The 13,407-nt window shown below is 43.4% G+C and overlaps 1 protein-coding gene across 6 annotated transcripts in view; it reads right to left on the reverse strand.

The window, feature by feature from the left end:
- Positions 1-13,407, reverse strand: part of EBF1 (EBF transcription factor 1) — a 502,532-nt gene that overhangs the window by 467,057 nt on the left and 22,068 nt on the right. For all 6 annotated transcript variants that reach the window (XM_061617505.1, XM_061617503.1, XM_061617502.1 and 3 more), the window contains exon 6: positions 206-274. In XM_061617505.1, coding sequence (XP_061473489.1) covers positions 206-274 — 69 coding nt within the window. The remainder of the gene's footprint in view (positions 1-205; positions 275-13,407) is intronic.

Genomic DNA, 13,407 nt, shown 5'->3' on the forward strand with positions numbered 1-13,407 from the left:
ATATGGCCTTTCCACAAGAATCAAAACCTTATAGCATCACTAATTCCCTCTGAACGACAAAATTACGCCCACGGATGCACATCACTCTTTGCCCATTAGCAACACAGGGCAGGTGTTTCATTATAATGAGTCCCCTCCCCCTGCCGCAAACACACACACACAAATAGCTCAAAATAAATTCATGGAAAAGAATAGCAGCCCTTACCTGTCAATTATCACTGGATCTGAAGGAGTCTCATTTCTGTTGCCACAGCTTTTCTTGTCACAACAGCGGCTACAGAGCAAAAAGGGAGAGGATTTAGTGCAGCCATTACACTCTAAAAATCATAATTACAAATACAGGAGGGCTCACGTTGCCGGCTAGAGTTACTACTGTGTCACTGTCTGGAAATCAGTTGAATGTAGAAGGTCACATATGGGTTAATGACTAGGTTTAACATCTTGTACAGCTGGCAAGCAAAAACAATTAATAAATAAAAAGGGGGGAAAGGGGTATCCACTTTTTAGGGATAATAATGCAAGATTTCTTGAGATAATGATTATGACCTTCTCTAGCTACATTGCAATGGTTCAAGCACCCCATACATAAGTTAAAACAGGAGGAGGGAGCAAACTCATTTCAATGCACTAGTTCTGTAGCCTGCTAGAACCCTGAATATTCCAGCTTTCCTTTTAAAAAAAATAAAGGAAATCTAGGCCTAAGGGCTATGTAGTTGTTTGTAAATGTGATGGCAAGGTTTGGATAAAAAAAATACAGAAAGCAAAGGAAAGCAAAGAAAGATAGACAGATAGAAATTCATAATGTTTTCCATATCACATTGTTTAAGACCATTCTCATGGCATTTCTTTTGAGATCCTGGCTGATGCTAAGTTGAAATAAAGACAATTTTGGGGGGGGGGATGCAACAAGGTCATGAGTGGTGCGCTTTGCATTTGCACCTTACTGGCAGATAACACACAACTGTGAGCATGATCTATTTGCACTTTGACACTTAGGGTTGAAAACTGTGCCAACATCTCAAATAGTCATACTTTAAGAGTGAGCTATATTTTCATCTCTCTTATTGGAGTATCACTATCGATTAGAACAGGGATGGGGAACCTGTGATCCTCACAATGTTGTTGGACTAAAACTCCCATCATCCCTGGCCGTTGGCAAGGCTGGCTGGGACTGATGGGAGTTTTATTTATTTACAAAAATTTCTATACCACCACCATTATAGATAGATAGATAGATAGACAGACAGACAGACAGACAGACAGACAGACAGACAGACAGACAGACAGACAGACAGATAGATAGATAGATAGTGGCTGTGAACAGTATAAAACCAACAATAAAACCACATTTGTAAAACAAGTACAGAATGCATCATTGCAATAGATGATGGGGGCCAGCAACACCTGGGGCCACAGGTTCCTTGAACTTGCACTAAAAGCTTATCAGTATCAAAGCTTTACATCGTTCAACAATTTTGATCAACTTTTCCTGGTTCGTAATGGAAGTTTCAAGGCTCATTCACTATTTAAAATAATCACATTTTTCTGGAAAGGGCTTGGGGTCACCAGACATTTTGGACCAGTGTACATATCTGGAATTTTGAAAGAATGCTATGGTCATCACTCTGCTGGCTGCTTCCCTCCTCTGTCCTCCAGATCACTCATTCTCCCCCCCCCCAAGACAGACAAAGATGAGAAACACAGAGAGATTCTTTGTTTTTCCACAAGCCCTGAGATCCTTTTGAATGTGCATGATTTGACACAGCCCCCACCCCCCAAACCACCATCATTTGGAGAATGCATAGTTAAAATCATAGATCTGGCATTTACATCACCTCAAAAACATTTATAAAATGGATGTATCCTTATATATCTCATGATTTGTTTACACAAGATAACAAAACCACCAACAAATCACAGAATACATCTGTGGACAAAGAAGAGATCTATGATTTGGTGGCAGTTTTGAAGGGATCCCTTCTAAAAATTATGAGGATCCATAAAGATCCATGCCTCAGATCTGTCTTTTTGCACCATGTCAATGCTACACCAGATATGTGGATTTTATGGTTCAGTCAATGGAAACAGATGTGATATGTAATTTGATGGCAGTTGAGGAGGGGTGACTGATGAAAAAAAAAATCAATTTCAAGAGGATCCATTTGACTGCATTTGTCATACACCAACTTTCTCTCTTGTTGACCCAGTGCCTGCAGGAAGAGGAGAACATCGCCGCCCAGGGTAGGAGAGCCTGCTGCTGCTGCTGCTGCTGCTGTTGGATCACCACCTCCACCACCCTTCCCTGTGGGATTTCTGCCTGGCAGACGTGCATCTTGCAGGACCAGGCCCCAGGTACCCAGCCAGCTGTGACTGATTTCCACCACCTGTCCCTCTTTGGAGGGATACATAAGCCGGCTGACTGAGGTGGGCTGGGTGTTTTTGTGTGTGTGTGCTGGTTGTGGGTTATCTTTTTTTTTTTTAATTTAACGTTTTAATGTATTGTTTTTATCTTGTACATCGCCCAGAGTGGCTGGACAACCAGCCAGATGGGCGACTAATAAATTTAATAAATAAATAAATAAATAAATTCTCTCTGTTTCCTGACTCCTAACTTGCCCCATTTTCCTCCCCACTCACTCTGTATTCCTCCCAAATCTCACCAATCACTCCCCTTTCCCTTCTTCCCTCTCAGTCACTCTGCTTTCTGATCAGTTCCCAATTTGAGCCTGAACCAAAAGCTCGTCCAACTTCCTGTTTCAGATCTATGTACTTTTCGGGAGAGGGGAAAGGTGACCATCCTCACTTCTTGACAAAGGAGATGGGGGGGAGGCTTCATACGCATCAAGAGGCATCCTAAAAGGGGCCACCAAGCCCATAGGCACCACATTGCCAACCACTGGATTGTCATATCTTTATAGGAACATATTACTACAGCTACATTCCCTAAAGCATTTACTCGGGACACATTTATTTCATTGAACATGGTAGGACATAAGTCTGAATAAACATGCATAGCATAGCATTGCACAGCTCTACTAATTAGGGTCTGCTTTCATTGCCATTTAGGTTAACCTCCTATGCACATTTTCCTGGGAGTAAGACCAAGTGAGCTCAATAGGACTTAAGTAGATATGTATAGGACTGCATTGTCTGTTTTGCCTAAACCCAAGAGCAGACGTTTGATCTTTGCAGAGAATCTTCCTATTCTTATGAGTGTGCAAAAAGCAGGAGTAGGGAATGGGAGTGAAATTCGGTTCCCAGTACAATGTGAACTTACCTAACCACACTTCCCAAAATGATATGCGAATCAAAATGTAGCTATCCTTCAGAATTCTCACTTCTAAAATGTTTGCGATGCAGTTCTCCAACCAAATAACGTGTACAAAAATTCATTATAAGGGAAAACTGCTTGCAAAATTGTATATTAGGAGAAAAGTACATTAAAATGCTGACAAATTTTCATGAGCAATCTTTTTATAAAAAAAAAGTTTTCAAAGTGATGCAGAAATGTGAAGAACTGAACTTATTAGAAATAAGATTGGAAATAATGAAAAACTGAGACAAACTGAAATAGTCAGATTCATTCGCCTCTTGCCAGAAGTGGAACCTGTCATTTCCCCTACCTTCCCTGTACACACTTCAAAGGCCTAAAAAAACCTTTGACATGTCTTTCTCTTTGCACTTGTGCATGTATGCAGGCAGCCTAAGTATACAAAATGTAAGGTCTTATGCATTCAAAATCCCCCCCCCGAGGAGTGTCCTTATTCCCAAACCACATGAGAAAAACAATATATGATCTAGGTGCTTCACAACAACACCTAGTCACATCCACATCCACCCCACTCCACCAACAAAGACTCACACATGACTTCCTAGCACATACACAAAGCTGACCCAGTCATGCAGCGGGACGAAGCAATCTGCTTCAAGTGGCACCATGAGGGTGGAGAAATGAAAACAAAAATGGTTGTCTGAATGATGCAGTCTTAGCAGGGCAACATGGGGGTACTTGGACTCTGCTTCAGGCAGCAAGATATCTTGGGCCAACATTCCTCATGTGTTATTCCCATCATGTGACTGTAGAGACAGGGCTGTTCTGGGTGGGGTGGGGTGAGGTGAGATGAAGAGGAACGCTGAATGTAGGAATTCAGGCTCAGATACAGATAGAATTAAGGAAATTAAGGTGGTAGTAGCACATGCAGTTGGCTTCTTGGCCTCCCATCAAAAACACTGAGGGGAGAGCTGGGGCTCATGAAGGCTGGGAGGTGAAGGGAAAAGGCTAGCAATATTTTATTTGAGTCTTGCCAAAATGAAGTCCCATCCTAGAAGCGAACCCTACCCCAATTTCATATGAAGATAGACTACTTGTCCTTGTAGAGTATGGGAAGCAGTTCTTATAAGCGTCATGCCATTTAAATAGCTCTCCAAGGATAGTGACAGAGGTTCACTTGTGCTGTTCAACAATATAGTGAATAATGTACAGTGACCCACCAAGATTGGCAATAAAATGATAAACAGCACCAAGCATAACAGAAATGCCTTTTACAAAACCAGACTGTTTAAGTAGTTTTATGAAAATAAAAATGGAAAAGAACACATAACTCTTTTCACAGGGCAAAACCCTCACAGCAGCTGTAAAGGACTTCAAACTTTTCACAGGTGAGGCATGAATGGTCTACAAGTCTGGGGAACTGCCATTGTTTTGATTGCACCAAGTATAATGCAAACCATTGATTCATTCTCTGACCCCTGAAAAATAACTCTAAGATGTATCAGGAACTGAGGACTGTCCATCAATTCTTTAACAAATTTCACACCACTCTGTCATACTTTTTTTTTCATACACACATATGCACTAGGTAATATTTTTCAAATCTCTTAAAAAAAAAAAGGCCAAAAGCTGTAAATAGGACTCCCTTCAAAAGAAGTAGTATTAATTAAAGATGTGACCTCACCTCCTCTCCAGGATGAGCACAAGAATAAGAAGTGATCAACATGTGATTGTTTAAAATGACTGTTAAAAACCTAGGGTGCCAAACTTCTGAGGAATTAGTGAGTTATAAGAGGATGGAAACATCATGCACTAAAATAGTTAGCAATAGAGAGAATTGTGGTGACCGCACTGAGTCATACCTGAAAGAACAGTGTTCTTAATCACATACGTGATAAGCAGACTCACTCTGTGTCTTGGTTCATCCAAAACCGGCACCTGGAAACCTGGGGTCTCCTCACAGGAAGAAGAGGGGGAACAGAGTCCCTCAGCAGATTTCTGCCCCACCAGCAACCCCAAAGTAGAATGGTCATGTGCCCTACTTATACTGCTATCTGAAGGGCAGCCAGGGGACAGATCTCTATCCACATATGTTCTCTGTTTGAAAGGCTTTAAGATTCAAGTCCAGTTTAAGGATAAAGAAACATAACAAGGGAGAGTGGGCAGAAGGGGCCTTGAACCTGCCTATCAACAGCACCTGGGCAGCAGTCTAAGCTGGCACTCAAGTCACTCAGACAGAATCTTCCCCATGATAGTGAGATGTATTGGGCCATGTTTCGATGGCAGAGAACATGTTTTGCATGCAGAAGGCCCCTGGTTCAATCCCTGGTATCTCCAGGCAGGGTGGGGAGAGATCCTCCATCTGAAACCACTGGATGCCACTGCTAAACACCATAGACAATAATGAGTTAAATAAGCCAATGGTCTGACTTAATATAAGGCAGCTTCCTATGTTCCTATTTAAATTATAATTGTTTCAGTTTTTGCACCTATTCCATACATATCATCCTATGCATTCTTAATGCTTACCTATGCCTTCTTTTGACCTCCTTTTTGGTGATATGCAAGTGGTCCCTCTACTGAGGAGCCATCAGATTCAGTCATCCCCACCTCAGAACCAGAGATCTTCACAACAGTTCCTAGCACAGCTCTCAGAGCCGCCGCCGCCGCCGCCACCGCCGCCACCGCCCACACACCGCCCACACACCGCCCACACACCGCCCACACACCGCCCACACACCACCCACACACCACCCACACACCACCCACACACCACCCACACACCACACACACACCACACACACACCACATACACACCACACACACCTGTTGTCATTCCAGGGCTACACAGCTTGGGAGATGGCAAACAAAGCAGGAACTCCCAGGCCACCAGTGAAGTGTCTGGCTAGCTGCACAGGAGGATACTGGAAAGGATGGGGAAGAGCATATAAGCACCTGATTGGACCAGAGCCTGGGTGAGAGGCAGGAAGAGGTGGAGCCTCCTCCAGCTACCATATAAGCTCTCAGTCTGTGGTGTTTTCCTGCTGAAGCAACAGTTCCCTTAGAATACAAAACCTGCTTGAATCAGCAGAGAAAGGGGGGAAAGCCAGGTGGCACCTTGTTGACTCAACAGTGATATCCCACTACTTCTCCATGCAGACTTCAGTCCTCACTGTGCTTGGGGCAGACTCCACCCATACCTCAAAAAGCCAAGCCCAGCTCAAAACTATATTTTTTCCTTTCTCAAACTGCTCCCTGAGTTACCGTGTGGAGTTGCTGGAAAATAGCCCAAAGGTAAAAGGTTAAGGACTTCTCTTCCCCATTGCTGCTCTGATGCCCATAGAAGCTGAACACATGCTTTGTCTACAGAAGGTCCTTGTTTAATCCCTGGCCCCTTCAGTTAACAGGGCATCAAATCAGAGGTGATGGGAAAAACTCTGAAGACTCTGGAGAGCTGCTGCCCATCTGCCTACAAAAGGACAGATGGACATAGTGGTGGCTGGTGCCCGTTGGGACTGGTAGGGCAGAAGGCAGGGAGCCCAACATAGCCAGAGCCGATGAGAGGCAGAACCACCCCCTGACTGGTTGTAAGACAGACAACAGGCTGGTGGGGGCTGGATGAAAGCAGACTGAGGTTGATGGGGGAGCACCCCATTCACCCTAATGGACCAGCCTCCACTGGATGGATGAGTAGCCTAACGTAGCATAATGCCGTTTTCTATGTTCCTATATAAGCCACGGATTCCTTGGTAGCTTTCATGCTGAGCTGGCAGCCTTTTCAAGCCTTCTTTTGATAATAATATACATTTACATTTATGTAAGTACATAAATATAAAACATAAGGGCACAATGAAGACATAAAGGTAAAGGTGTCCCCACACTTGTAGTGCGAGTGGTTTCTGACTCTTAGGGTGATGTCTTGCGACGTTTACTAGGCAGACCGTATATATGGGGTGGGATTGCCAGTTCCTTCCCCGGCCTTTCTTTACCCCCCAGTGTATGCCGGGTACTCATTTTACCGACCACGGATGGATGGAAGGCTGAGTGGACCTCGACCCCTTTTACCGGTGATTTGACTTCCTCCTTCCGTTGGAATCGAACTCCGGCAGTGAGCAGAGCTTCGGCTGCGTTACTGCCGCTTACCACTCTGCGCCACGGAGGATAGTAAAGCACTTTTAACATTTTAACAATATTTTTAAAGTTACGCATGTATTTACCTTCTTTCTCCCATTGAAATCAATAGGACTTAAAAGTGCATCATGTGTATTATAAATATTTATTATTGATTTTCATAAATATAACTTTTGTGACAGTGAGCTTTCACAAAGTGAGAGTGCAGGACTTCTCTTACATTAAAATTGGATTTTTACAACATATGGATCATGTCAATAAATATAAAATTCAAAGCAAATTCATTCTGATGATTCAGATGAGTTCTTTTTTTTAAGCCAAGCTGGTTGTGAAAACTGGAGCAGTGAAGTGGCTGTAGACCAAACTAGACTTCACAAGAGATATCTGTGATTAGATCTCCAGAGTTTTTTTCCTCTTCACCTTAAAAGCAGTTGTGAGGGGCCCCAGTTTGGACTGGGGTTGCAGTGCAGAGTGGAGGACTGATTTAAATAACACACACCTGAAACTAGTATTAACCATATGAGTGTGTGTATGTTTTCCCATCCAAGGCTAATAAACAACTTCAGGAGAACCACTGGGATAAGGATCTTGGAATGCTACAACCCTGATCTCATTAAAGCAAGGGTGTGGAGCCTGTGGCCCTCCAGATACTGTTAACTATAACTCCCATTATCCCTGACTATTAGCTTACTGGGGATGATGGGCAATGGAGTCCAACATCTGAGCAGCTACACATTCCCCATCCAGGAATTAGAGTCTAATGATCAGATCACTTCTACACCTGCTTTTAAGGAGAGGCCGAGAAAAACACATTTGGAGATCCAGTAACAGAACCGTCACATAGGGTTGCCAGGTCAGAAGCATCCCAAAACCTGAGATTTTAGGGGCGGGCCCAAGTGATGTCACAGGGCGGGCCCAAGTGATGTCACAGGGCGGGCCCAAGTGATGTCACGGGGCAGGCCCAAGTGATGTAATCAAGCATGATACATTAAGCATCAATCACAGTTGCTTGGAGCGTACAATTAAAAGAAATATCTGACTGGAAATTAAGCTAGACATCTTAGCTAAAATACGGAGCCTGGGTAGGGAACATTTAATCTAGCCTACTTGCTTTCGGCAAGAAGGGTTTAAGTGCCTTCAGGCCACGCCAGTCACCAGAAGGCCACTGTAGGAAGAAAGGAGTCTAGTGTTGTGGAGATGTTAGATGGGAGCATTCGGGAGTAAAGATGGATGCCCCTGAAGGCTGCAATTCTAAACACACGTACTAAGGGACTAAGCCCCCATAGAACTCAACAGGACTTACTTCTGAGTAGATATAGTTTGGATTGTGCTGTTGGTAAACCTTGACTAGGGATCCTCTGCAAAGACCTCCATATCCAAGCAGGGTTGGCAACCCCCTGCCTGGAATGCCCTGCCCTTATCTTTTAATGTGGCTGCTCCAAACTTCTTTACAGATTTGACCCTTCACTTCAGAAAGAGGTCTGAGAAATGAGTAAGAGTAAGAAGATTATCTACCCTTTCTGTCTGCATAGATGCCCTCATCCTTCCCCTGCGCCCAGCAGAAGCTCTGGGCCAGGCAGGATGCAGTGGCATCTCATAGAGGACACCCTCCCCTTTCATGGGGTGTATGATTTGTCCTGGCCCAGAGCAGATTTTGGGGTGGGCACCCCCAATTACTTATTTTTCCTGTATGTTTTGGTCTGCTTTGATTTTGCATAGATGCGCTCCTCCGTGCCCTGCGCCCAGCAGAAGCTCTAGGCCAGGAGGGACACAGTGGCATCTCATAGAGGACACCCTCCCCTTTCCTGGGGTATATGATTTGTCCTGTCCCAGAGCAGATTTTGGGGTGGGCACCCCCAGTTACTTATTTTTTCCTGTATGTTTTGGTCTGCTTTGATTTTGCATAGATGCCCTCCTCCGTGCCCTGCGCCCAGCAGAACCTCTGGGCCAGCCGGGACGCAGTGGCAACTCGTAGAGGATACCCTCCCCTTTCCTGGGGTATATGATTTGTCCTGTCCCAGAGCAAAGTTTGGAGTGGGCACCCCCAGTTACTTATTTTTTATGATTTTATGACATCATTATGTATTTATGATGATATCAGAATCCTGATGATTTTGATTGCATAAATGTATTGTTATTCTTGACGGGGAGAGTCCCCCGATCACAGTGACATATCATACAGGGTACCCCAACATATATTTTGGGGTTCAGAGACATGTTAAATTTGGTTTGAAGTTGTTGTAGTTGTCAACTCTTCTTTTTTAGTGTTTTGAACTTTCAAGCAAATAAGGAACTAGGAACCAACTTCAGCGTCGTATCAGTTAAATAGATTAAACAGTCGTGGGGGGCGGCTGACGTTTTGGTGTATATCTCGGGAACCAGACCACCTAGAAACTTAATTTTTTTTAAAATTGAAGCTGAGAGTCCGTAGATTAAGGGGTGCTAGCCGGAGAGCCGGAGGGCCCCCCATAAACCAGAGACTCTGGCCAAAATCCAGAGACCTGGTAACTCTACCGCCACATCATGTGTAGTTTGGCACCCAAGAGAGTGAGCAATAGAGTAGGAGACTCTGAATCAGATCTTATATCAGTCATGAAATCACTGGGTAGTTTGAGACAAGCAATTATATCCTCAGGCGCGCACACACACCAATCTATATTACAGCAAGAATATCAGTCTGCTCTACTCTACTCAACTATTGTAAGGATTACTGGAATGAACTACAGTAGGGCCCCACTAATATGGCGGGTTAGGGACCAGGCCCCCGCCGTAAAGCGGAAATTGCCGTAAAGTGGGGCCCCATAGACTATAATGGGCCGCATCGCACAAAAATGACGTCAAAATGGCGCGCGACGGAAAAACCCCACTGTATTAGCGGAACAAGCGCTGTAAGAGCAGGGCCTGTCCCTAATTGAAAACTGCCACATGAACGAAGCGCCGTAAAGCACAACGCCTTAAAGCGGGGCCCTACTGTATATGACTCTTGTGCTTTTTTTTTTTTTTTTAAAGTGAGGTGCCAATACTCATACCTTAATAAAAGTGCTGTGGCTGCCAGCACCTAATGGCTGCCATGGGCAGCCAAAAAAGAGATGCCGGCACTCCATACTGGTGGGTACCATCACAAAAAAAGCCCTGACTGTAGAAATGCTAAGTATTATGTATACATGTGTGTGTCTGGGGTTATTTAGTGCTATGAGAATGACCAGTCTTGAAACCACCACAGAGCAAAAGCAGAGATGAACTATCCTGATCAGAAGGCAATCATGATCTGGCCTGTGTGTTAGAACATGAGAAGTGCAGCCAAAACAAAAACATCCTATGTGGATAACGCCTAAAGTGCTGCATGGAGAGTATAGGAAGCTATCCCTTGCAGATTTGAAGCCCATTCACACAATTGCCCATTCCATGGTTGCCTCCAAATGATTGCGACAAAGTGCCAAAACCTGATCTATGCCAACTTCCATGCCTGCCAGTAAGCAATCAGGCAACTGTTTGATTAACTGTCATTTAAAAGTAAACACAAGCTGACAACACCTATTTTTACAGTGAGACAATTGTGAGGCAACACCATTGCTCATGAGTTGCTCTTTAGAAGTTGGATTGTACCTTGCTATCTCCCTTGTACAACCACTATCAAAAATTAGCTTTGCAAGACCCTCGTCTAATAGGAATTATGAAGAATAAATGCCATCATGGCATCAGTTCTTGCCCTCATCATTCTTTTTATCATCATCAAAATTATTCTCTCTTCAAGATATTTTGAATCCTGTGAAATAAACAACTGCCGGTAATCCAACTCGGCACTGCTGTTTCCCATTCCCGCTCATCCACAATTTATCCTCTACATCTGAGCCCTTTGTCTCCTCCACTCCATAGTTCCCCCCATTCTGTAAATATTCAGTTTTGGTGACATAAACTCAAAGTTTTATTGTGCCGTTAGCCTTGATCGAAGGCAATGCTGAAAGTTGTTTGGGAATTAAATATCTAAAACAAGCTATTTTGAACCACAGAGCCTTCACTATTTCATGTCTGGAATGAAGAAATTTCATCTTAGAGAGAGCAAGCTGTCTTTCACACCATATGGCTAATGGTAGTGCATAGCAATTAGCTGGGCTGATTAATGGGGAACAGACTCTAATTTTATGCTTATAATTGAGGCTGCATTTGAACCCCCGGTGCAGATTCAGCACATCCCAACTTCCACTTACAGCAGGCAGGAAAGCAAGTGGCAAAAAAAATCAAGAATGGTACACACGCACTCCAAACCTTCCTTATTGTTGAAAAGTGTGGTATCAGTATAATTGATTATAGACCTGTGTGATAAGATCAGGCTCCTGATAGAAAAACCACATCCTTTATACTTCTTTTCACATCTAAGAACGGTCATATTGCCCCTAAAATATTTGAATAGACTATTAACCTCTTATTTCAAACAAAACCCTGGAACCTGTTTCCTATTCTTCCTGCACTGGTTTGTAAAGCAGAGTGAAATTGAGAAACCTATTGCACATTAAGAACAATGCAAATATAAACTTAGTACATCAAGTCGCAATTTTGGCATAAAATATTATTTTCATGTCAAGGTACTTGGCAGCAATAAAATTTAGTGGCATGGATATTGAAGTTAGCTAACATCTACTTGTGTACATATATTCCTTTTTTAAAAATTGGCATATTTAAATTAAATATGTAGAATTTTGTATAATCTAAAGACAACAGACTACTGTGTGTTGGTACTATAAATGAAAGAGAGTCTTGTGGGTGTTAAAATTCCAAGTGCCATCTGCTCACATTGAAATCAAGGGAAATTTTGGCACTATCTTCAATAAAGCATGGTTAGCTGTTCTCTGATATACATGCAACCCAGAGAAAGCATAGCTCATTGAAATCTGATTGAAGTCAGTGCTACCGAAACATAAGCAGTTTTAGGTTCCTTTGGTTTTAGTAACACTTGGGTGTTTCAAACTTTTTCCAAATTACACCCATTAAATGAATTTGACTAGAACAGCAACCTTTTCCTCCCTCCAGGATCTCTGAATTTTAACAGTTATACAACAGGCAGAAAATCAATACGTGTTTTTTTCCCCTACGTGGATATGGAGTGGTGGGGGAAATTACCAGTTGGATTTCTGCCTGCTGCACAAGCAAAAACACAGTCTTTGTTTTTTTTAAAAAAGACAGTCCTAAATTATACGCATGGTTCACTTTCAGAACCTCTTTCAGAAAGAGGAGAGGGAGAGGAAGACCTGTTGTGCAGGTGGAAGTCTTTGTGTTAATGGGGCAACTTTGCTGGATTCAACCCCTAGACCAGGTGTGAAGAACCTTTGGCCCTCCAGTTGTTGCTGAACTATAACTCCCATCAGAGCTGGGCATTAGCCAGTTACTACAACTCCCATCAATCCCAGCAGGCATGGCCAATGCCCAGGACTGATGGGAGTTGTAGTTCAGCAACATCTGGAGGGCCTAAGGTTCCACACACATGGCCTAGATTTTCAAAGAAGGTATATACTGCTTCGAGAGAGCCACTGTGGTGTAGTGGTTAAGGTGTTGGACTACGACCTGGGAGACCATGGTTCGAGTCCCCACACAGCCATGAAACTCGCTGGGTGACCTTGGGCCAGTCACTCCCTCTCAGCCTCATGAAAACCCTGTTCATAGGGTCGCCATAAGTCGGAATCAACTTGAAGGCAGTACATTTACATTTTTACATATACTGCTTCATAATTGATCCTATAAAGCCACTCTAGAATTCCTGGCTGTCCTCTGGAAAACTCTCTTATGCATCAGGTGCCCAGGTGAAAAAGAAGAGGGTTCCTGCACCTGCATAGAAGAGGGAATTTCAGTAGTTGTAGCTTGTCATGCAACCAGCTACCTCTACCGAAATGACCTCTTCTGCACTGCTATAAAAGGTGTAGGAGCCCTCTCCTTTTTTTCACTTGCCCTCCTTACATCAAAGTATGCCTGCAATGCATAAAAAATACTCACTAGCTTCATCTGAATTGTAA

The sequence above is a fragment of the Rhineura floridana genome, chromosome 3 (assembly GCF_030035675.1).
Source record: "Rhineura floridana isolate rRhiFlo1 chromosome 3, rRhiFlo1.hap2, whole genome shotgun sequence".
Lineage (NCBI taxonomy): Eukaryota > Metazoa > Chordata > Lepidosauria > Squamata > Rhineuridae > Rhineura > Rhineura floridana.